At 42.4% G+C, this 22,646-nt stretch overlaps 2 protein-coding genes across 2 annotated transcripts; both read right to left on the reverse strand.

Moving 5' to 3' along the window:
* Positions 1-325: 325 nt before the first annotated feature.
* LOC104449344 (carboxylesterase 1) lies at positions 326-1,704 on the reverse strand. Its single transcript, XM_010063475.3, has one exon. The coding sequence runs from the start codon at positions 1,556-1,558 to the stop codon at positions 554-556; it is 1,005 nt and encodes a 334-aa protein (XP_010061777.1). The 5' UTR covers positions 1,559-1,704; the 3' UTR covers positions 326-553.
* Positions 1,705-5,657: 3,953 nt separating this feature from the next.
* On the reverse strand, positions 5,658-7,076 carry LOC104415608 (carboxylesterase 1). Its single transcript, XM_010026947.3, has one exon. It carries the CDS (start codon positions 7,036-7,038, stop codon positions 5,983-5,985), a length of 1,056 nt encoding a protein of 351 aa, XP_010025249.2. The 5' UTR covers positions 7,039-7,076; the 3' UTR covers positions 5,658-5,982.
* Positions 7,077-22,646: the final 15,570 nt, after the last annotated feature.

Here is a 22,646-nt window from a genome sequence, read left to right on the forward strand (position 1 = left end):
TTTAAAAGTCTTTGCTCCTTTTTCGAGATATTTCGAGCATGCTTGATAGTCTCGAATTCGGGTGTTTCAACGATTAGACTTCCAGCTGTGTTGGAGTAAAAAGCCAAGTAGTAATCATTGAATTTCAATTGGAAGGCAAGAAAAATCCATGGTAAATGCTGGGAATCCAAATATCAATTAATAAAGTGATATATTATTTGGGTATTATGAGCATAAGGAACATGTTTGATGAACAAGCACCAAACAAGAAACAAAAGGCCACGATATTTTTTAACTTATCAATGAATCATAGTGTCCCCGTTATCATAGTTGCCATTGACCGGAATTGAGAGCAATAATCCATGTTATTTATTAGATATACACCGGAGCCCTAAAGACAATAGAGCTTCAATTTACATATATATATTAATTTTAAAAACACCATGGACGATGGAGGAGTCCGAAACCATCGAGACCCTATAAATTTCACATGACGTGATAAATAAAGAGAAATTATGTGAAATTTCAGGCTATATTTTTGCGCGGAGATCCCATCCGGTGGACCGATCCTGCCCTAACTAGTTACAGTCGTCGACATGAAAGTCTTTAAGGTTTGGAGTAGAGGCTTGCTCTTGTCCGGCTCCCTAACCTCGATCCCATGATGTCCACCCTCCGTGAAAACCCTCACCACACTCACTCCCTTCTCCTGCATCATTTGCGCGAACTCCACCTGTCGATCGAATAGAGGGTCTCCGTCGCAGCCGGCGACCAGTAGCCTCCACCCCAGCGACCTCATCTTATCCACCCCTTCCGAGATCTTGGAGCCACCGTCCACTATTGGATTACAGTACACGTGGTCGCGAGTAGCCCCAAGCGGCAGCGACAGCTCCCACATGAAATCGCCTTTCGCCAGCGCCAGCATCTGGTCATTCAGCAGCTTCAGCTCCGATGGCGTCCGCTGGATGCCGCCGAAGAAGGGGTGGTGCAGTATCAGCCCACGGATCTTTAGGGAATCGAGTTCGTCGTGCGATGCGGATGCGCGTAGCCCTGCAAAGAAGGCCAAGTTGCCGCCAGCGCTGGTGCCCATGAGGTAACAAGTGGAGAGATCCGCGTGGCCCGCGAGCCACTCGTCTCGGGCGGTTTTAACCCAGTGCAGCGCCTCCACCGCGTCGTCGTACGCCATGGGGAGCCGGTGCTCGGGGGCGAGGCGATACTCCACCGACACGACCACAGCGGAGAGCTCGCGCGCCAGACTGACACAGAACTCGTGGAACATCGTCGAAGCGGCGCTGTAGAGGATGAATCCCCCGCCGTGGTAATAAACTACGACGGGGAGTTTCTCCTCCGAGCACGACAGAGCACTGGTGGGTAGGAAGATCCTGGCCCAGGTGTTGTGGGAAGGGTTGATTGGGACGTCCTTTGAGAGGACTGGACTGGCGGGAGAGGTGGGATTAAGTGAAGCGGAGGTGACCGGTATGTTGAAGCGGTCGCGGTCGAGGGTGCCATCGGGATTGAGGGCGGCCCGGAGAGAATCCAAAGTGCTGACGGTGAGATTGGAGGATGCATTTTCGGTCGACATGGTGTTAAAGCACGGAGAATTGCTTGGGAGGGGAGAAGGGGAAAGGGGATTCTTAGATCCTCTCGGCTCGTAGCGGTCCGTGATGCTGGCCTTGTGGGCAGCTATAAATTCGTCGTATCGAATGACGTTTTCTCGTTTTTCAAGTGCCGAGGCAAAGGAAAGCAGATTAAAAAACGGTCGGATAACGTGGAGAAGGTGACGTGATTGAAGTCAGGACAGGGCAGATTAAAAAACGGTCTGAATTTGGTTCTTTTTTTCTTTTTTGGGCGGTTTGAATTTGGCTTAGTAGAGACAAATATAATAGAGAAATGAGCACCGGGCCCCGGCTAGCATCACGGAGCCGTAATAATAGATTTCTGAAGGTACTGACGCCAGCCACAATTTTAATAGAGGAAAATAGGAGACTGATTTGACCAAAAAAATCAAAACTTTGAAAGGTCTAGCAACAACCCAGCAAAATCAAGAACTCCACAGAAACCAAGAATCTAGTGAAAAAATAAGAAAAGACCCGAAATTTTCAAGGGCACCCGAAGAATTTCGTATCATGATGTCAAAGCACCACAGCATTTATAGATATCTTTAATTTGTCTTCTCCTTCCTCTTCATTCATTTATTTTGTTTTGATTGAGAAAACAAGTAAATGAATTATTAAAAAATGAAAAAAAATAAGTAAGGGATTTAGTTTTATTACACACCCAAAAAATAAAATTAGTCGATAATATTTAATAACTACAAATATACAAATATGTACATATATATTTGGTCGACATACTATAAAATAATTAAGTAAATATAATGATGAAATATATATATTGGTTCGGTTTTGGTGGGCGGTTCCAAGCCGAAAACCAGAAATCAAAGGTACTCGCCAATTTCACTAAATTAGAATTGGAAACTAGACCGCCCCCATGGTAATCGCCGATTCCGATCCGATTTGCTATGGTCCCATTCTGGGTGATTTTGACATTCTTAGTTCTTTTGCACATCTCTACTGCCATCGAATTGGGGGTGCCTTGAGCTGCTCATGTTGCTTGCCAAGGGATTGAAAGTGGATGACATGGATGTGTTGTGCAAGAGAAAATGATTCAATTCCAAAGTCAAATATCGTACTTTCTAAATGAGCATTGTCCAGAAAATTTTTAATTTATTATATGATAGTTAATTCAACCCTAAGCTTTTTAATTTAGCCAATTTAATACTAAACATTTTAATGATTTTCCAATGTAATCATTTTAGTCATTTTTTGCTAGAAATCACTAACGTAATGGTCTAACCAATGCCGGTGGTCCTACATGACAGCCTTTATAATTATTTTTAAAAAAATTATAATTTTTCTCTTTCATTTTCTTTTCTTTTTCCTTCAATTTTCTTTTCTTTTTTGCCTGTGACCTATTGTAGTTATGCTCGTTGACTAGGCAAGGGTGTCACAGCCTGCATTGGTCCCTTGCTCAATGGCCAATGAGGGCCGTGACGTTGTTGTTGGTAACCTTGTCTTGGTGATGGTTGATAATTGTCTATGGATGAAAATGAAATGATTACGAAAAAAAAAAAAAAGAAGAAGAAGAAGAAGAAAGAAAGAAAACTATGGCTCCGTGATGCTAGCCAGGCCCTGGCAGTAGGAACTTCGCTAAGCACTAAGCGTTTTGTTGCTCTTCCCAAAATTTATGGATAGAGAAATACATAATTTTTCTATTTGACCCGTTGCTTTATATTTGTAGAAATGCTAGACACACTTTAAAATGGTTTAAAAGGTTATTATTTCTTCAAAGCACATCAAAATGATAACAAGCTTCCTTAAACACCTGCTCCATCGTCTGATCGGCCTCCGGCACTCGGCCAAAAGAGATCTTCAAAATAAATTCTGAAAAAGAAGACGGGAAACAAGCGATAAAAAATAAAAAATAAAAAGAGGTGGAAATTGGTCCAATTGGAGTTATTGACCGCGAAAGAAAATATAATATTCATTCCTTGAATCCATAGATCCTGCTTTTAGTATTGCCTGGTCAACACAGGACCCTTGCTAACCACGGCAGTACTTTTGTCTTTATCAAAGTATATGGGTTGAGGAGAGATCTGGTATTGCCGGGTCAATATAGGAGATAGCCAGCTGGGAGCTTCTCAAGCAACGCTGATCCAGAATTTTTTCCTCCGCATTTTCTGACTTAGTTGAGGGAAAGATTTAGAGAATTTGGAAAATGGATCACAACATTCAACTCTCTTCCTTGATTTATTTTCCTAATCTTCCGAGCATGCTTCGCACGTCTCGAACTTGACTAGAAGTTCTTCTAGAATTGATATTACAAGAATGCTTTTTATGTCTTGAATTGGGTATTTTAATGATTAGATTTCCGTTTGTGAGAAAAAAAGAAGAAGTAATAATCATCAACTTTCAATTGGATGACAAGAAAAATCCCTAATAGAAGTCCAGAAAATCAAATTAAAAAGTGATAGTTAAATGGATATTGTGGGCAAAAGGATCATGTTTAATGAATAAGCACCGAACAAGAAATAATGTATCAAATTATAGTATTCCTATTATCATAGAAGCCATTGATCAGAATCAAGAGAGTACGAATCAATTTCAAAGCTTCTAAAGATGAAGAATTAATTCTAAAAAGGGAAATAAAAGTAGTGAACAACCAAGAAAACACATTATTCATTGAATATAAAATCAAGTCCTAAAGGTGATAGGGCTTCGATTTAGATATTAAAAAAAAGAAAAAGAAAAAAAAAACCATGCCAGTTAAGGGGTCCAAAACCTTCATGACCCTTTCAATTTCACACGGCATGATAAACAAAGAAAAATCTCAGGCCACATTTTGCGTGGAGATCCCATCCGGTGAACCAACCCCGCCCCGACCAGTCCCATCGTCAACAAGAAAGTTGGTAGGTAAAGTCCCTCACGACACACCCCATTCTCTTGCATTATTTTCGCTAACTCCACCTGTCGATCGACTAGCGGGCCTCCGTCGCAGCCCATGCCCAGTAGCCTCCAGCGACAAAGCCTTAGGAGCATCGGTCTACTTAAACCCTAAAATAAATTGAAGCTCTTGAGTGAGCCACCCGCACAGAAATTCTCCTTTATCCAGTTGAATCATAAAGAACTCGAGTAGTGCTTCTAAAGAATTTTTTTCCTTCAAAAATTTAAGAAAGAAACCAGTATTCTGGTCTCCTAATTGCAGTAAGGTAAGTGAGATTTTTGCCCATGAAAAGCAGATTGGCTTCAAGAATTTTTCACAACACTGCTTGGTGCGGAAGCTTGATTTGATACCACTTGTTGAGCTTGCATGCACTCAATATTCCTCAAAATAACAATTTAAAAATACCTTCATCATTAAATAAAATATTTATTGCCAATACACACTAATTTTACACTCACTCATTCCTCACATCACTCCCGCAACACACCTAATAAAAATATATTTTCATCTAACAGTTTATGTTTTTAGAATAATTAACGGTTTTAGAATAGTTAATGGTAGTTTCACTAAATCTCATATTAAATCATAAGTTGAGGCCTTGAGTTTTATTGCAAATAAACATACTAATTTTGCACTCACTCGTCATCTAACAATTCAAATTTTTAGAATAATTGTCAATTTTCTTGCTAAATTCCATGTGATAGCAGACTATGATTAGATATCTACACGTCCTCATCGTTAGAGCAGTTGACAATTATTCAGCAAGTTTGGCAAGTCGACAAGTTGCCAAACTACCGTCGCTGATTTTTCTTCAAAGAAATCTAGCAAAGGGTGGAGAGGAAAAGAGGCAGTGCTTCTCGATAAACACAGGGAATAGAGGACGCTCGGTCCAAAAATTCTTTATATGGTGTTCTTAACAGAATCCTAAGCTGGAAGAAGCTGCATAATACTACTAGCACTATGATCTGAAACAATGTCGGAAGAAATGGATTCGGCTACTGTCGTTATCTTAGTTTATGTGTTTTAATCATATGACTTTTGGTCGTGTTTGAGTACAACAAAAAGTAATAGTCATCCACTTTCAATTGGATGGCACGAAAAACCCATCATAATGCCAGGTATCGAACATGTCAATTAATGAAGTGACATATGATCACGTTTAGTGAACAAGCACCGAATAAGAAAGATGTCACGTTATCATAATATCCCTGGATGGATATCATCAGCCGAAACTAAATAGACTAAAAATCAACTTCAGAACAGCAATGAAGCTTTCCACCCACACAACACCCTGACGATTACATAAAGATAGAGTACGTCAATTCTCAAGGGAAGTAAAAATGGCAAACCGACGAGAAACCACATAATGCATTGGATGGATACTATCTCAAACCAACTAGAAACCAATTTAGAGGAGAAACAACTGCATGCGTGATCGAGTGGTCGGGCCGGAACCGTCATGACCGTTTCAGTTTCACATGGTGCGATGAACAAAGAGAAAGGTCAGGCCGCAATTTGCATGGAGATTCCATTCGGAGGACCGACCGCGTCCTGACCAGCCACAGTCGTCGACATGAAACTCTTCAAGGTTAGGACCAGAGGCTTGCTCTTGTCCGGTTCAATGGCCTCGATTATATGATATCCACCCTCCATGAAATCGCTCACCACTCTCAATCCCTTCTCTTTCAACAGTTTCACTAGCTCCACCTGTCGATCGATCAGCGGGTCTCCATCGCAGCCGGTGACCAGGAGCCTCCACCCGAGCGACCTCATCTTATCCACCCCTTCCGACAGCTTGGAGCTACCGTTTACCGCTGAATTACAGTACTCGTGGTCGCGGTCAACCCCAAGCGGCAGCGACAGCTCCCACATAAGATCGATGGCCGCCAGCGGCAGTATATGGTTGTTTGCCAGCCTCAGCTCCGACGGCGTCCGCTGGGTCCCGCCGAAGAAGGGATGGTGAAGTATCAGCCCTCGGATCTTCAACGGCTCGAGGCCTTCGGGCGACGCGGATGTGCGAAGCCCTGCATGGAAGGCCAAGTTGCCGCCCGCACTGGAGCCCATGAGATAGCACGTGGAGAGATCCGCATGCTCCACAAGCCACTCGTCTCGGGCGGTTTTAATCCAGTGCAGCGCCTCCACCGCATCATCGTACGCCATGGGGAGCTGGTGCTCCGGGGCGAGGCGGTACTTCACCGACACAACAACAGCGGAGAGCTCGCGTGCAAGGGTGATGCACAGCTCGTGGAATATATTTGATGCCGGGCTGCAGAGGATGAATCCCCCGCCATGGTAGTAAACTATGAGGGGGAGTTTCTCCTCCGAGCAGGACCGTGCATGGTGGCGGGGCAGGAAGATCCTGGCCCAAGTGTTGTGGGAAGGGTTGATCGGGACGTCCTTGGAGAGGACTGGACCAGCGGACGGAATGGGGTCGGGTGAGGCGGAGGTGTCCGGAAAGACGAAGCGGTCACGGTTGAGGGTGCCGTCGGGATTGAGGGTGACCTGGACATATGCCAAGGGGTTGACGGTGAGATTGGAGGAAGCAGTTTCTGTCGACATGGTATTAAAGCACAAAGCATTGCATGGGAGGGACGAGGCGAAAGGGGTATTATACTTATAGCCTCGTGTCTTGCAGTGCGTGTGTGGTTGCAGCCCTGTGGGGCGGCCAAATTTGCGCAAGTGATAGATATTTTCTCATTTCCAAGTGCCCAAAGCGGACAAAAAGCGGTTTATAATATCACGTCAAGAGAAAAGTCGAATTTGGTAAATCTCGGAAAGCAGACGACGACGGAACAGCTGTCAAGAGAAAAGTCGAATTTGGTAAGTCCAGAAAAGTGTCATATTTTTTAATGAGAGATGATTACGTGAAGTTTTTATATACAATAGGAATAACAATTTATTCTAAACTATAAAAAATTAAATCAAAATAATTATAAATTATTGTGAGACTAATTTTTTCAAAAATTTGTGAGCTATAATAAATTATTAAGTACTGTTATATTAGCAAAGTCCGATAAATACTTTCGCATTTCCAAGTGCCCAAAAAGCAGATGTTACTCGCATCCTAAGGGCCTCTTCTTTTGTGGGCAGTGCACTGATAGCTCCTTGCTTGGTCACTGTGAATGCGCCGCAGGCATTTGCAAAGACCAACGCTTCCTTCAGCCGTTCCTCATCCTGCGCCCAAATTTTTACCATGACAGGGAAGAAATGCGGAGTACTGACTTACTGACTTAATGAAGAGCATATTATTGTAAGTATCAGTCAAACTCGAGATCACAAATAATGCTGAGAACGGTGGTTAGCGTCAATTACTTAAAGAGCTCAGATTCACTTGCATCGCATGCCTAATACGAAACAATTGACTTCTGACGTATAGATAGGATACAACCAGTTTAGCATTGAAGCTGGAATTTCAACAGAAACCAAAGCCAGTTATCATATATTCGCACCATGCAGCTTTCGAGGGATTTACGAGACAGCAATGTTTGCTCGTCATGCATTTCTACTGCTTCCATTTGCCTCGATGAGTTACCTCATTAATTGGTGTCGCGACCTAATTTTTTCGAGGTGTGAACCACCTAGGGTTTGGCTAATGGATTGTTAAGCCTAGACTTAACTCGGGCTCTCCCAAGCCCATACCAATTCACGACTTAAGTTTAAGTTCTTAACATGCAATTGATTTTCAATTAGGAGTCGCCACTAATCTATTTTTGGTGGGTCGATTAGAAACCCAAGTAAAATAATGGGAGAATTATTTTACTCCTACGAACCTCAGAGACTATGGGTACGGGGACTTGGTTACGCTAAAATTCTCTAACGCCCTTTCGGTACCTTTCTTTTTATTTTAATAAATGTTTGGCAAGCAGTTTGGATTGATCTTAAATCTATTTTCCTAACATGTGAGGTGACCATGCAGGTGCACAAACCACCAATTTAACACTCAAGAAAGCAAATGAATAAATTGCAGGACTTACCTCAAAGCAACGAAAGCATCGCAATGTTAAATTAAAATCCACATCAACAACCCTAGATATGGTTTCTAATTAACACACAATTTTTATTTTGTTTTCACTTAATTAATGAGAATCATGCTTTATGCAATGCATGCCACTAATTTAACATGAAATGATATGACATGGCAACATGACTTAGCTATATGACCTAAACAATATGACATAACTAAGCATGTAGTCTATCATAAGCATGAGATGATTTATTCTAAATAATTTTTTTGTATTTTCTATGAGATTCGAAATTAAAGAAATGCAACATTTAAATATGCAATCTAAATTAATCTAATGACCTAATTCTAATGACAGGCAATTTCTAATTAAATGCATCTAACAAAAATCACTAAATGACGTGCATTGTATGAAACTAATTCTATATGACGTGCACATGATTTTTATTTTCCTAATAAGCATGCAATCTATTTAGGAGAAATTATCTAAACCTATAATATGCAATCTTAGCATGCAATGACGTGCAAAGAATGCCCTAATTCTACATGACATATGCATAATGACATTTTTTGTGTTTTTCCTTTTTCCCTTTTTTTAAATTTCGAAATTAATAATTGCCAAATAATTAAACATGCAATCCAAATTAAAAAAAAAAGAACTAGCAACCTAAATTAATTGATTTGATTTTTTTATTTTTGAAAATTCGAAATAAAATTCCTATTATGAACATGCAAACCCTAAAACTACATTTTTTGATTTTTTTTTAAAGAAAACTAATTTAAGTAACACCACAGCAAATCAAGCCATATTGATTTCCAAATCGACGAACCATATCTCGCGCATGAGATCGGGTTGGCCAATTTCACATAAATCACGAATCGGATCTCGAGCGGGAGATCGGATTGGCAATTTTTTAAAGTAATTGCGAGTCGGATTTCGAGCTTGAAAATCGGATCGACAATCACTAGTTGCAATTTCATATCATGGAATTTCAATTTCACATTAAAGGAATAATTACACTAAAAAGATAAAATAAAATAGCAAAAATAATAAAACAAAAATAAGATAAAGAAAATACCTAAATTTTCTTTTGTTTTTCTCTTTTTTTTTTTTTTCTAAAAAAGAAAAAGAAAAACAAAGCGTGGCCGGTCCGGCGAGGGGGATCACCGGCTAGGGTTCCGGCGAGGCCCGGAGCGGCGTGTCCAGCCGAGGCGCAGGAGCGTCGCGGTCCGCTCGGGCCGGGAGGCGAAGCGGAGGTGGCGTCGGGCGGCACGGGCTCGCGTCGCGGGGCTGCGTCGGGCGCTCGGATCACGGGCTTCGGCCGGCGGGGCGGCAGGGACGGCGGGAGGCCTCAGTGGCTGCGATGAGGAGCTCGGCGTCTCGGATCGGGCTGTTGGGCGCGGCGTCCGGTGAGAGAACCGGATCGGGGGCGAGCGTCGCGGCGAGGAGCAAGGGCAGCGTCGATGTGGGTCTTCAACGAGGCTCGGCACCGGTGAAAGGGAAGCCTCGAGCCGGGTTCGGGCCTTCGTCGTCGGGGACCTCGGATTTGCGGGCGGAGGGACTCCGGGCCTGGATCTCGGCTCATTTGCGGCTCTAGGTCACCGGTGGCTTGGGATATGACGGCGGAGACAGATCTGCAGAGGAGGGTTGCAACGGCAGGGATTGGCGCGGCGTCCGGGGGCTTCTGTTGCGGGGCGCAGCAGCGAGGTGAGGCGGAGGCGGCGGGTCGCGGGCCGCAGCAGGCGGCGGCGTGTCGTCGAGGCTCCGGGGCTCAGCGTCGGGCGGCGCAGTCGTCGGGGCTCGCGGCTCGAGCGCTCGCGGACGGAGATCGACGACGGCGACGGCGGGGTTCGACGGCGACAGGGCGGCGAGGCCCCCTCGCGGGGAAGATGAACAAATCGCGCAAGGGGGGCTTTTCTTTCTTTTTTCTCTTTTTTTCTACTTTTCCTCTCTCCACTCACTTTTTCACCCTTTGCTTTTTTACCGACGGAAAGGACCCCCTTCTCTCGTGCTTTTCTCTCTGAATTTGTTCCCCTTCGATATGACCGAATGTCTCAAATGCGTGGCCTCCTCCAACCCTACGCATTTAATTTATTTATAAGCCACGGTTAGGGTTTTAATTTTTCCAAATCCGTATCCACGAAAATTCCTTTTTCCAAATGCAATATTTGCTTTTGATACGATTTAGGATTGCAAAAGGATTCTTCCAAAATTTGAAATTTCACACAAATCAATCCGTAAAATCTTTCCGAGGATACGGGCTTGGGCCTATTTACTCCCTTTGTGGGCTTAGTCCAATTGTCAAATTAATATTCTGAACCATCAATTTGAACACATTTGTCACCGGCCCAATGTAAATGCAAATTAAAATGGATGCACCTAAAACTATATGCTATGCAATTAATTAATTAACTAATATTTTTTTAGGGCTTAAAATTAATTCCTAATTTTTTAATGCAACTAATAATTAAAAGGGTCACCAAAATTTAGGTGTCACAGCTGCCCCTCTTTGAAGGTGAGCTCGCAGAGGTTGCATTCAAAGATAAATTGAGACCTAAATTTTGATCATGCACATGTAATGAATGATATTTTTGTTGGAACATGAATTCCATTTTTAATGCAACTTATATGATGCATGGAAATGCTAATGCAAATGATAGATGAACCTACCTGAAATAACTTACCTTCGAGGAGGATAGAGTAACTCGAGGTAGTGGGTGTTACTTGTCCAGACCCGTACCATTCTACGGTCGCCTAGAATAGTATGGCGAAAGGAGCTGCTTTCTCGGGACCCGTACCATTCTACGGCCGCCCAATACAGCAGAAAAGTTTTGTAAGGAACTGCTTTCCCAGGACCCGTACCATTCTACGATCGCCCAAAGACGGCAGAAATATTTTGTCTAGGACCCGTACCATTCTACGGTCGCCTAAACGGGGATTCATTTTCCAGGACCCGTACCATTCTACGGTCGCCTGAATAAGGAATAGGTGTTGTCAAGGACCCGTACCATTCTACGGTCGCCTCAACGAAGAAAATTATTTTTCAGGACCCGTACCATTCTACGGTCGCTCGAATGAAGAAATTGCTTTTCAGGACCCGTACCATTCTACGGTCGCCTGTTAGAGCAATAAATGTTGTCTAGGACCCGTACCATTCTACGGTCGCCTAGGCGAGGTTTTGCTTGGCTAGGACCCGAACCATTCTTCGGTCGCCCAACCTTGCGACGAAATCATCCGACCAGGACCCGAACCATTCTTCGGTCGCCTTAATCAGATTGAATCTGGATGAAAAATCTTTGGGGGACAACTCCATTGAGTGTCGGTGTAAAGGACTCTAGGCTACGAAAGCACGCCAGGTCGATAAAAGAAATCCTGGCTACGGAAGCACGCCGGTTCGATAAAATGGACTCTGGGCTACGAAAGCACGCCAGGTCAAGAACTCCGGCTTCGAAAGCACGCCAGTTCGATAAAATAGACTCTGGGCTACGAAAGCACACCCGGTCAATATAATTGGACAACTTGACCAAGTCAAGTGTCGATGTACTTGAGAGAGAATACCTACACAATGACAAGTATTTTAGAGTATGGTAGAGATATACTTACCCGATGATATCTCCCGATTCTTGGGGATATGTCTTTTGGAATTTGGATATCCCGTGGAGGTCTTTCACCTCATGGTAGAGGTTTCTCATCTCCTAATATCATGAAACATTCTGAAAGGAACTTGAATTACCTATCGATATGATTTAGAGCAAAACCGATATGCATTCATCAAAGAGATAGACAAACCGAGCTAGTCTAGAATGCATATTTCAAAATTCAATGAGATTTTCATCAACTCAATCGGGGTTCATGCATAATGACCTTTGCATCACCCAAATTTCCACTAGAGAGAATTATCATTCAAGACAATCTTCACTCATGACATGGATTTCCTAAGAATACCAAATGAGAGACCTTCGGTTAAAAAGGACTTTCACTCACTCTCATTTAGAGGCTATTTTATGAGAATCACTCCGTCTCACTATCGTCATACCAATAAGGGTCCGAGTTTTCTCGCAAGCGGTACGACCTTACCAATCCGAGAGGTCTTTGATAGGGACCGTAATGTGGGCTCGGTCAACGGCTTAACAAAGGGACTCTTTGAGTCAAGGCTATTGAAAGAACAACTCTTTAATTATCTCCGGGTTTACAAGTCAAGAACCCTGCAAAATGAGAAAGAAATAATCTTGCTCGCACTTTTCGAGCGATGCATAAAACATGTGAACTCCTATGTTAATTCAAGTGCCATAATCTGAAGAGACTTTACAAGGGACGTAACATAGGCTGGGTTCATGGGTTGAGAAATGAAACAATCATTAGGCTCAAAATATGTGTTAAGGGTGAGAGTTGATGATCATCTTGGCATTGCCACCAGTTTTCTTTTTCATCATCGGGGATTGTCTTCATGAAATGCCCCATTGATTGTAAAAACTCAACTTTTGAGTTCTTTGAGTATTGCTCCATCAGGATTCAATTCTTGCAATTGACAGTCACCTTATCTTGACTCTCTTTTTTCATCTATGGGCATTGGCCTTGCTTTTACCAGGCACACTGCTTTTCATGCCCCAAGTTCTTATTCTTCTTTTTTTTTTTTTTTCACCTTTTTTTTTTTATGGGCATTGGCCTTGCTTTTACCCGACACACTGCTTTTTCATGCCCCTTAGTTCTATTTTGATTTCTATGCATGCGTAAAATAATGACACTCGAATTTTCAAGGGTCTTCATCTGCCTTTTGCCTTGCCCCTGTGAGGGATGATCACCAACTAGGTTTAATGTGAAATGAATTCATAGGCTCAAATGGGCTATGCAATGGATAAAAGTGTGTACGATAGAGAAAGAACTGCTCTTCATCATTCTAAGGCACTTAAATTACCACATGAATTCAATGTAATAGCATGACAAGAAGATTGATGCAAGTGAGAGCAAGAAAATTTCAATCCATTTTCTTCACCTTATGGTACCATCTTACCTCCAATTTGCCCCGATGTGGGGTGGCTCTTGACAGGGGTAATTTGAAAAGAATCTCCACAAGTGTATGGGGCTCAAAAGGGGTTAAGCAATGTATCACCTGTAGTGTTTGGGATAGAGAAATGAACTGCCCCTCATCATTTCGGTCATCGTACATTTTGCGAGAGAACTCTTTACCTTATAGATATGGAACTTCCTACACTCATCTCACAAGTGTATAAGTAGGGGTTTGTGTATAGGATAAGACTTGCCTTTCATCATACTGACACGTCTCATTCAGTGTTCTTAAACATTGATGTCACTCCATTAAATTGTCTATCTTGACAAATCTCCACATGAAATTGGTGAGCTAAATCAATATGAAAATTTTCTTTTCAAAAGAGTCCAGCAACTTTAAGCATGAAATGTGTTTGTGACTTCAAAACAAACAATTTATTGCACTCAAAACATGGTTTTAAGCATTCATTCAAGGAATTGTCCCACAAAGGGATTGTCTCAGCAATGGATGTCCTTGGATTGTCTCTATCAATCAAAAGTGAAAATCCGCTTTTTGATTTGATGAATACTCCGTTCTTGCTTTTGCCCCTGCACAAGAGAACATTTATGAATAGGATACTATGCAACTCAAAGTAAATTCAAATTGCACAACCATTTTGGCTTGGATCGAGATTTTGTCTCAATCATGTCACTACTAGAATCTGTAGTGCCCCCAATTCGCCATCTGCAAAGAAAAGAACAAAGCGTCATCTCCCAAAATTATTTATGTTCAAAAACGAGATGTACCTCTTTCACCAAAGATGGATGATCCTCTTTTAACTTGCCCCTCATTTAATGGGCGAGAATGAAAATTCCGTCAAGCATGAAAATGGAACACACTTTATTTGGCCCTTCAAGATGGATATTTCAAGTAGTATCGAGATGTGACCGACATTAACTCTTTAGAAACTTGTTGAGTAACAATTGAACCAATTGCAACCTGATGTGCCTTTTTCAGATGCTTTCTTATCGAGTCAAGAAAGTAATGCTCTGAAACATGAAGTAAATGAGTCAGAAAATTAAACAGGGCTAACCTAATGCATGCTTTTAGAAATGGCTTGAAAAATGATTTTTTTTATATATGAGGAAGCATAAAGAAGCCCAGTCCTCAGAATTTCTCCATGGATGGTGTTTTTTCATTGTTGGATATCGTCACCGGACTGGTTTGGCATACCCCATCATGTCCTCAAAACAAAACTTGTAATTTTATTGATATTCATCAATCAAATTACATTTATTGGAATGAAAAATGTGATATTCAAGCACTAAAGCAAAACAGAAGAAATTTTTATCAATCCTTAAAAAGCAATAAGAATTCCCACATAGGGGAAGGTGCAATTGAACATGCCCCTAAATAAGGAAAGCAAACTACTTAGGATCATGAATCATGTGTGCTTGAGTTCTTCACCCTTCTTGATCTTGTGATGCGAACCCTCCAAGTTAGAGATTCTTCCTTCTAGATAAGTCACTAGTCTCTTCATGGTGGCATCAAATTCAGCTACCTCAGGAAAATGAGACGATTCAAAAGTTCTTTTGACTTTCTTCTTTGAGTCGCAGTTTCTCATTGAAGATAGAGTACCTATGTCATCACAGCCCTTTTGTTTGATGAGAAAAGCCACAGTAGCAGACAATTCATCGACTTGACTTTGGTGGTGTGCAATTCGCTTGTTCATATTGTCAATGATACAGTCCAGTACATCGTTTCGATCTGCCATTTTAGCTTTCGACCGTGTACGGATGGGTGAGCGGGAGTGCCCCATAATCACCTAATTTAAATAAATGGGAACATGTAAGCACGAGGTATAAATGGAGAGTCAATCCATGACAATGATCTATCAACTTTTTTTATTTATTTTTTATTTTTTTTATTTTTATGAAAAGTTGTTACAAGAAGAGAATTTCCTAAAGAGAGCTAGAAAAGTGGATAAAGATCAAATTTTCTAGACATGAATTGAAAAACAAATTCTCCAAATTTTTTTATTTTCCCAAATGATTTATTGCATGTCAATTTCCTCATTCCATCTCTAATTGACAAAGAAGGTAAATTAATGATTGACCTAAATTGTCATGGACCGACTAAAAACATTACAAAATAAATTGCATGGTATAAAGATAGAAGACTTACTTCACTAAGGTAAAACGACGGCAATCACATAGACATGCGCGTGAGATGTGTGGTTCGATTTCTAACTAGAAAGGCTAAGCAATGTGGAGTTAAAAGGGTGAGATGACTTAGTTGCAGCCTCGCATACTAAGTCAAGTCCTCCTAATTCCGGCTCAGTCAAGAATGATACCCCAATGCGACGCAGCCTCGCGGGCAGAGGTAAACATTCTTAACACCAAGAAAAACTTTCGGGATTGAGTTAGGCAACCTCTACTACGCGGCCTCGCGGTCGAAGTCGTATCCAACTCAATACCATCCTAAATGTCCTAGTGCGGCCCAGGTCCGGCGGCAGGTTATGTGTGCAAAAGTGTAGTGCAAGATGCAAAGCATGCACGACAGTTTATATCAAGCAACACTTCGTTCATGAAAATAAACCATACATTCCTTCACCTTCCTACAAAACAGAGGTTAACAAACACTTCCCCTTATACCTCCCAATCTGCAAAAACATTTAACACCTTAAATGTTAGGGACGTACCTGGGATCCTCGTTGCTAAACAAAAACATTTTTTCAAAAAGAAAATTGGCTTAAGTCCACTAAGTGTTTTAACACAAGTCCCCAGCGGAGTCGCCAAGCTGTCGCGACCAAAATTTTTCGAGGTGTGAACCACCTAGGGTTTGGCTAATGGATTGTTAAGCCTAGACTTAACTCGGGCTCTCCCAAGCCCATACCAATTCACGACTTAAGTTTAAGTTCTTAACATGCAATTGATTTTCAATTAGGAGTCGCCACTAATCTATTTTTGGTGGGTCGATTAGAAACCCAAGTAAAATAATGGGAGAATTATTTTACTCCTACGAACCAGAGACTATGGGTACGGGGACTTGGTTACGCTAAAATTCTCTAACGCCCTTTCGGTACCTTTCTTTTTATTTTAATAAATGTTTGGCAAGCAGTTTGGATTGATCTTAAATCTATTTTCCTAACATGTGAGGTGACCATGCAGGTGCACAAACCACCAATTTAACACTCAAGAAAGCAAATGAATAAATTGCAGGACTTACCTCAAAGCAACGAAAGCATCTGCAATGTTAAATTAAAATCCACATCAACAACCCTAGATATGGTTTCTAATTAACACACAATTTTTATTTTGTTTTCACTTAATTAATGAGAATCATGCTTTATGCAATGCATGCCACTAATTTAACATGAAATGATATGACATGGCAACATGACTTAGCTATATGACCTAAACAATATGACATAACTAAGCATGTAGTCTATCATAAGCATGAGATGATTTATTCTAAATAATTTTTTTGTATTTTCTATGAGATTCGAAATTAAAGAAATGCAACATTTAAATATGCAATCTAAATTAATCTAATGACCTAATTCTAATGACAGGCAATTTCTAATTAAATGCATCTAACAAAAATCACTAAATGACGTGCATTGTATGAAACTAATTCTATATGACGTGCACATGATTTTTATTTTCCTAATAAGCATGCAATCTATTTAGGAGAAATTATCTAAACCTATAATATGCAATCTTAGCATGCAATGACGTGCAAAGAATGCCCTAATTCTACATGACATATGCATAATGACATTTTTTGTGTTTTTCCTTTTTTCCCTTTTTTTAAATTTCGAAATTAATAATTGCCAAATAATTAAACATGCAATCCAAATTAAAAAAAAGAACTAGCAACCTAAATTAATTGATTTGATTTTTTTATTTTTGAAAATTCGAAATAAAATTCCTATTATGAACATGCAAACCCTAAAACTACATTTTTTGATTTTTTTTTAAAGAAAACTAATTTAAGTAACACCACAGCAAATCAAGCCATATTGATTTCCAAATCGACGAACCATATCTCGCGCATGAGATCGGGTTGGCCAATTTCACATAAATCACGAATCGGATCTCGAGCGGGAGATCGGATTGGCAATTTTTTTAAAGTAATTGCGAGTCGGATTTCGAGCTTGAAAATCGGACTGACAATCACTAGTTGCAATTTCATATCATGGAATTTCAATTTCACATTAAAGGAATAATTACACTAAAAAGATAAAATAAAATAGCAAAAATAATAAAACAAAAATAAGATAAAGAAAATACCTAAATTTTCTTTTGTTTTTCTTTTTTTTTTTCTAAAAAAAAGAAAAAGAAAAACAAAGCCGTGGCCGGTCCGGCGAGGGGGATCACCGGCTAGGGTTCCGCGAGGCTCCGGAGCGGCGTGTCGCAGCGAGGCGCAGGGAGCGTCGCGGGTCCGCGCTCGGGCTGGAGGCGAAGCGGAGGTGGCGTCGGGCGGCACGGGCTGCGTCGCGGGGCTGCGTCGGGCGCTCGGATCACGGGCTTCGGGCCCGGCGGGGCGCTGCAGGGGACGGCGGGAGGCCTGGTGGCTGCGATGAGGAGCTCCGGCCTCGGATCGGGCTGTTGGGCGCGGCGTCCGGTGAGAGAACCGGATCGGGGCGAGCGTCGCGGCGAGGAGCAAGGGCAGCGTCGATGTGGGTCTTCAACGAGGCTCGGCACCGGTGAAAGGGAAGCCTCGAGCCGGGTTCGGGCCTTTGTCGTCGGGGACCTCGGATTTGCGGGCGGAGGGACTCCGGGCCGGCTGGATCTCGGCTCGCCAAGCGGCTCTAGGTCACCGGTGGCTTGGGATATGACGGCGGAGACAGATCTGCAGAGAGGAGGGTTGCAACGGCGGGGATTGGCGCGGCGTCCGGGGGGCTTCTGTTGCGGGCGCGCAGCGAGAGGTGAGGCGGAGGCGGCGGGTCGCGGGCCGCGAGCAGGCGGCGGCGTGTCGTCGAGGCTCCGGGGCTCGGCGTCGGGCGGCGCAGTCGTCGGGGCTCGCGGCTCGAGCTCGCGGACGGAGATCGACGACGGCGACGGCGGGGTTCGACGGCGACAGGGCGGCGAGGCCCCCTCTCGCGGGGAAGATGAACGATCGCGCAAGGGGGGCTTTTCTTTTCTTTTTCTCTTTTTTTCTACTTTTCCTCTCTCCACTCACTTTTTCACCCTTTGCTTTTTTTTACCGACGGAAAGGACCCCTTCTCTCGTGCTTTTCTCTCTGAATTTGTTCCCCTTCGATATGACCGAATGTCTCAAATGCGTGGCCTCCTCCAACCCTACGCATTTAATTTATTTATAAGCCACGGTTAGGGTTTTAATTTTTCCAAATCCGTATCCACGAAAATTCCTTTTTCCAAATGCAATATTTGCTTTTGATACGATTTAGGATTGCAAAAGGATTCTTCCAAAATTTGAAATTTCACACAAATCAATCCGTAAAATCTTTCCGAGGATACGGGCTTGGGCCTATTTACTCCCTTTGTGGGCTTAGTCCAATTGTCAAATTAATATTCTGAACCATCAATTTGAACACATTTGTCACCGGCCCAATGTAAATGCAAATTAAAATGGATGCACCTAAAACTATATGCTATGCAATTAATTAATTAACTAATATTTTTTTAGGGCTTAAAATTAATTCCTAATTTTTTAATGCAACTAATAATTAAAAGGGTCACCAAAATTTAGGTGTCAACAATTGGGATTTGACATCTTCCTTGTAATTATGATTGTGAACGACCCCTCCATCCGTTACGTTCCACTTAAATTTTATTCTTCAGAAGCTCTTATTCATCAAGGAAATCAGATAAATGGCTATAACCCGGCCAGTTCCAGTACAAACCATCGGTACCTTGTAAAGACTAAGGTCAAAAGCCAGGCAATATAGCATCCCACCAACAAAAGCATCGGCTGCCCCAGTTGTGTCAACTGGCTTTTCTTTAATACCAGGAACCCGGCCTCTGAATTCCTGTGCAGAAATTTGGTTTTGTCAATTACCTTTAGGAACTTTCTGGCCAAAAAGCTGATGACTGAATGAGCTTTGCCAAAACAAACTTATTTTATAAGCTGGAGCCCCAAAAAGAAGAAGGTTTGATCCAGTTAAAAAGGATCTATTCATCAATGGTAATGTACCATGGTACTGAATATCCCAAAATGTCGACCTTTCTTTTCGGGGTTTTTAAGATATCTTACCCCAACCACATATTCAGCCAGAACATCCCTTAACATTCATTTCAAGCAATTGACTTTCTGGGGATGTACTTGTGAAATCAATAAGAAAGCAGCTTCGACCAAAATAGTTCAAATACAATGACCAACTTGCATTCAGGAAAGTTTGCTTCCACTAAGATTATTGTCAAAGAAAATGTTTCACGGTATACTACGGTAGCTTACCTTTGTGAAATATCTGCAGCCCTTTGGTCCTTCTGTAACAATCAGAAGCTTAAGATTAGGTTGCTTCATTTTTATTTATTTGATAGATGCATTACACTTGATATAATCAATTTGTTCTCGTACATATTAACCGCCTCTACATGTATTAAACTCGATTTTTATACTTTTGCATAAACATATTAATTTTTTATAATTAATCTATTCACCCCTTTAGATGGAAATGCACGTACTTTCCATGTGCATGCTGTGGTAGCACGTGATTGGGACAAACGGAGTCATTAAAAAGAAGCTTGGGAATTTTCAAAAGCAAATTAAAGCTTTCTTTATAATAGAAGCCAAGAATGCTTTAAGGATCCATTCATTTCACGGAAAATGACTTCTAAGAAAACGTTTTTCAGATTTTTTTTTTTTTTTTTTTTTGTGACCTAGAAACCTCGTACAACCGGCAGCCGGTGAGTAAACCTGGGGAGACACATAAGCGGGAAAACCCACCACCCCGGTATCCCACTTAAGACCTCAAGCGACCGTGAGAAGATTCAAACTCTTCCGTTTCATGAGGGGGAGAGAGCCCAAACCATCGCGGCCACCAAGGCAATAGTAATGTTTTATATATTTTCCGGTATTCGTTTCGCGGAAAATAAACTACTCAAGGAAAATGTTTTCCATCCATGGAAAAAACAACCTTCGATCAGGAAAATGTTTTCCACTTTTCAAAAGTGGAAAACATTTTCCATAACTTCTTTCTACTTTTGCTTATTTTCACCAACACATTTTTGTTTTATTTTTATGCTTTCTTTTTCTTTTTTTCCTTTTTCTTTTTTTTTTTCTATTCTTTCTTTCCTTTTCATCTTTCTTCCTTAGCCTTGGCCGGTTGTCGGCCACGACGGCGGTCAACGATTGGCAACCAGCCGCAGCTGCGAGCCAGCTCGAGCTCCACCTCGCCCGATTTGGGGAAGCTGAGCTCGCCTGAGCCCGGCGAGCTCGAGCCTCGCTAGCTTGGGGCGGACCTATGGCCTCGCCATATCCGGCGAGCCGGGCGGGGCTTAGGCCTCGCCCGAGCTCGCCGAAGGTTCGCCGGGCTCTGGCGAGCCGCGAGCTCGTCGGATCCGGCGGCGAAGCTCGGGCTTCGGCTCTAGGCGAGCTCGAGCTCTACCGCCAGATCCGGCGAGCTCGTGGCTCGCCAAAGCCTGACGAACCTCCAACGAGCTCAAGCGAGATCGCTCGAGCCTCGAGCTCGCCGGATCTAGTGACCGAGTCTTGGTCGGCCACCGAGCAGTCGGCCATCGTCAGGCGTGCAGTGGCAAAGGAAGGAGAAAGGAGGAAGGAAAAGAAAAAGGAAAAAAAAAAGAAGAACAAGAAAAACAAAACAAAACAAAAAGCGAGGCCGGGCCAAGGCCAGGTCAGCCTGGCCTTCTTTCTTTTTCTCTTTATCCATTTCCATTTGCTTGGGCCTGGCCCAGCCTCCTTCATTTTTCATTTCCTTCACCGGCCCAATCTGCTTCTCTTCTTCCCCTCTCTCTCTCCCTCACGCTCTCTGCAGAAAGAAGGAAAAGCAAAGTATGAGCCAGAGGAGACGGGGATGGCGAGGGAGCAGAGGAGGCAGCGGATCGCGCAGCATGGGTCGGAGTCAGGCCGACAAGGCAGCCGGCGGTGGCATGAGCCATGCGCGCTTGCTGGCCGAGCTTAAAAGCGAGAGGGGGTTCTTTCGGGGAGAGAGAGGGAGCCGTGAGAGAGGAGAGCAGCCGAGATAGTGAAAGCTGAGACTGGACGAAGAACGAGAGGGAGCCTCGGTTGATCACTTGGCCACACGTGAGCTCCGTCCAACGACCCCTCCTAGTAGAAGTCCTCAAGCCCGAACTAGTAAGCTTCCGTTTTTCCCTTTGTTTGCTGCCCCTCTTGGGTACGCCGGGCTGGGGTTCGTGGCCATTCGGCTCACACGAACTCCGGCCCCCGTAGGTCTTTAGCTAAGTCGCTGGGTCTTGTTGGATGTTTGCTGAGAATCTCGGCCCAGTTTCGAGTCCCAGTCGAGTCGGAAACCCTTCGCTCGATGTCGCACACCGCCCACTCGATGAAATGCTTCACCGACATCTAGTTTTGCTTTTGCCCTTTTTGGCCAAAACCAAATGTCCACGGGTTGATTTGTTCTGTTGAGATGTTGTTTTTGTGATTAGCATTCCCCAGGCGTTGGTCGTTCGGTCGTTTCGCTGCCACACCCTTGTCATCGTTTACGTTGTTTTGTGTTTCATGCTTTGTGGCCGACAATGGCTGTCCGATGACAAGAGGAAATCGACGGGGAGGTCAGCCGACGAGTGGTGGTTGGGATGTACGACCGGTGAAGGGTAGTAGCTTGGGTCGGATTGGTCCTACTCGGTCCGAACCCTTTTTCTGAATAAAATAATATTAAATTTAAAAATATATTAAAACTTTCAAAAAAATCAAAAAATTTCGAAAATAATAAAAATTCAAAATATTTTCGAAAATTCAACAACTTTCAAAGAACATTAAAAAAATTCAAAAAAATTCAGAAAATATTGAAAATTCGAGTTTTAAAAAAATAATTAAAAAAACAAAAATTAGAAAATTAAGGAAAATTCACAAATTCTCAGAAAATTCCAAAATTCAGAAAATTCTAAAAATTTCAGTAGTAATTAGAAAGACACCAAAAAAAAAAAAATCAAAAGTTGTTGGTAAATTCAAAAATTCAATTTTTCCAACAGAAATCCAAAAAAAAAAATCTAAAAAGAATTAATCAAAAATCTTCAAAAATGTTAAAATTAATCTCTTCGATTATATTCT

This window comes from Eucalyptus grandis, chromosome 1, assembly GCF_016545825.1.
Source record: "Eucalyptus grandis isolate ANBG69807.140 chromosome 1, ASM1654582v1, whole genome shotgun sequence".
NCBI classification, from domain to species: Eukaryota; Viridiplantae; Streptophyta; class Magnoliopsida; order Myrtales; family Myrtaceae; genus Eucalyptus; species Eucalyptus grandis.

Bases quoted from the DNA above. Each gene is read 5' to 3' on its own strand.
- LOC104415608 (XM_010026947.3), bottom strand. From the start codon at position 7,038: ATGTCGACAGAAACTGCTTCCTCCAATCTCACCGTCAACCCCTTGGCA.
- LOC104449344 (XM_010063475.3), bottom strand. From the start codon at position 1,558: ATGTCGACCGAAAATGCATCCTCCAATCTCACCGTCAGCACTTTGGAT.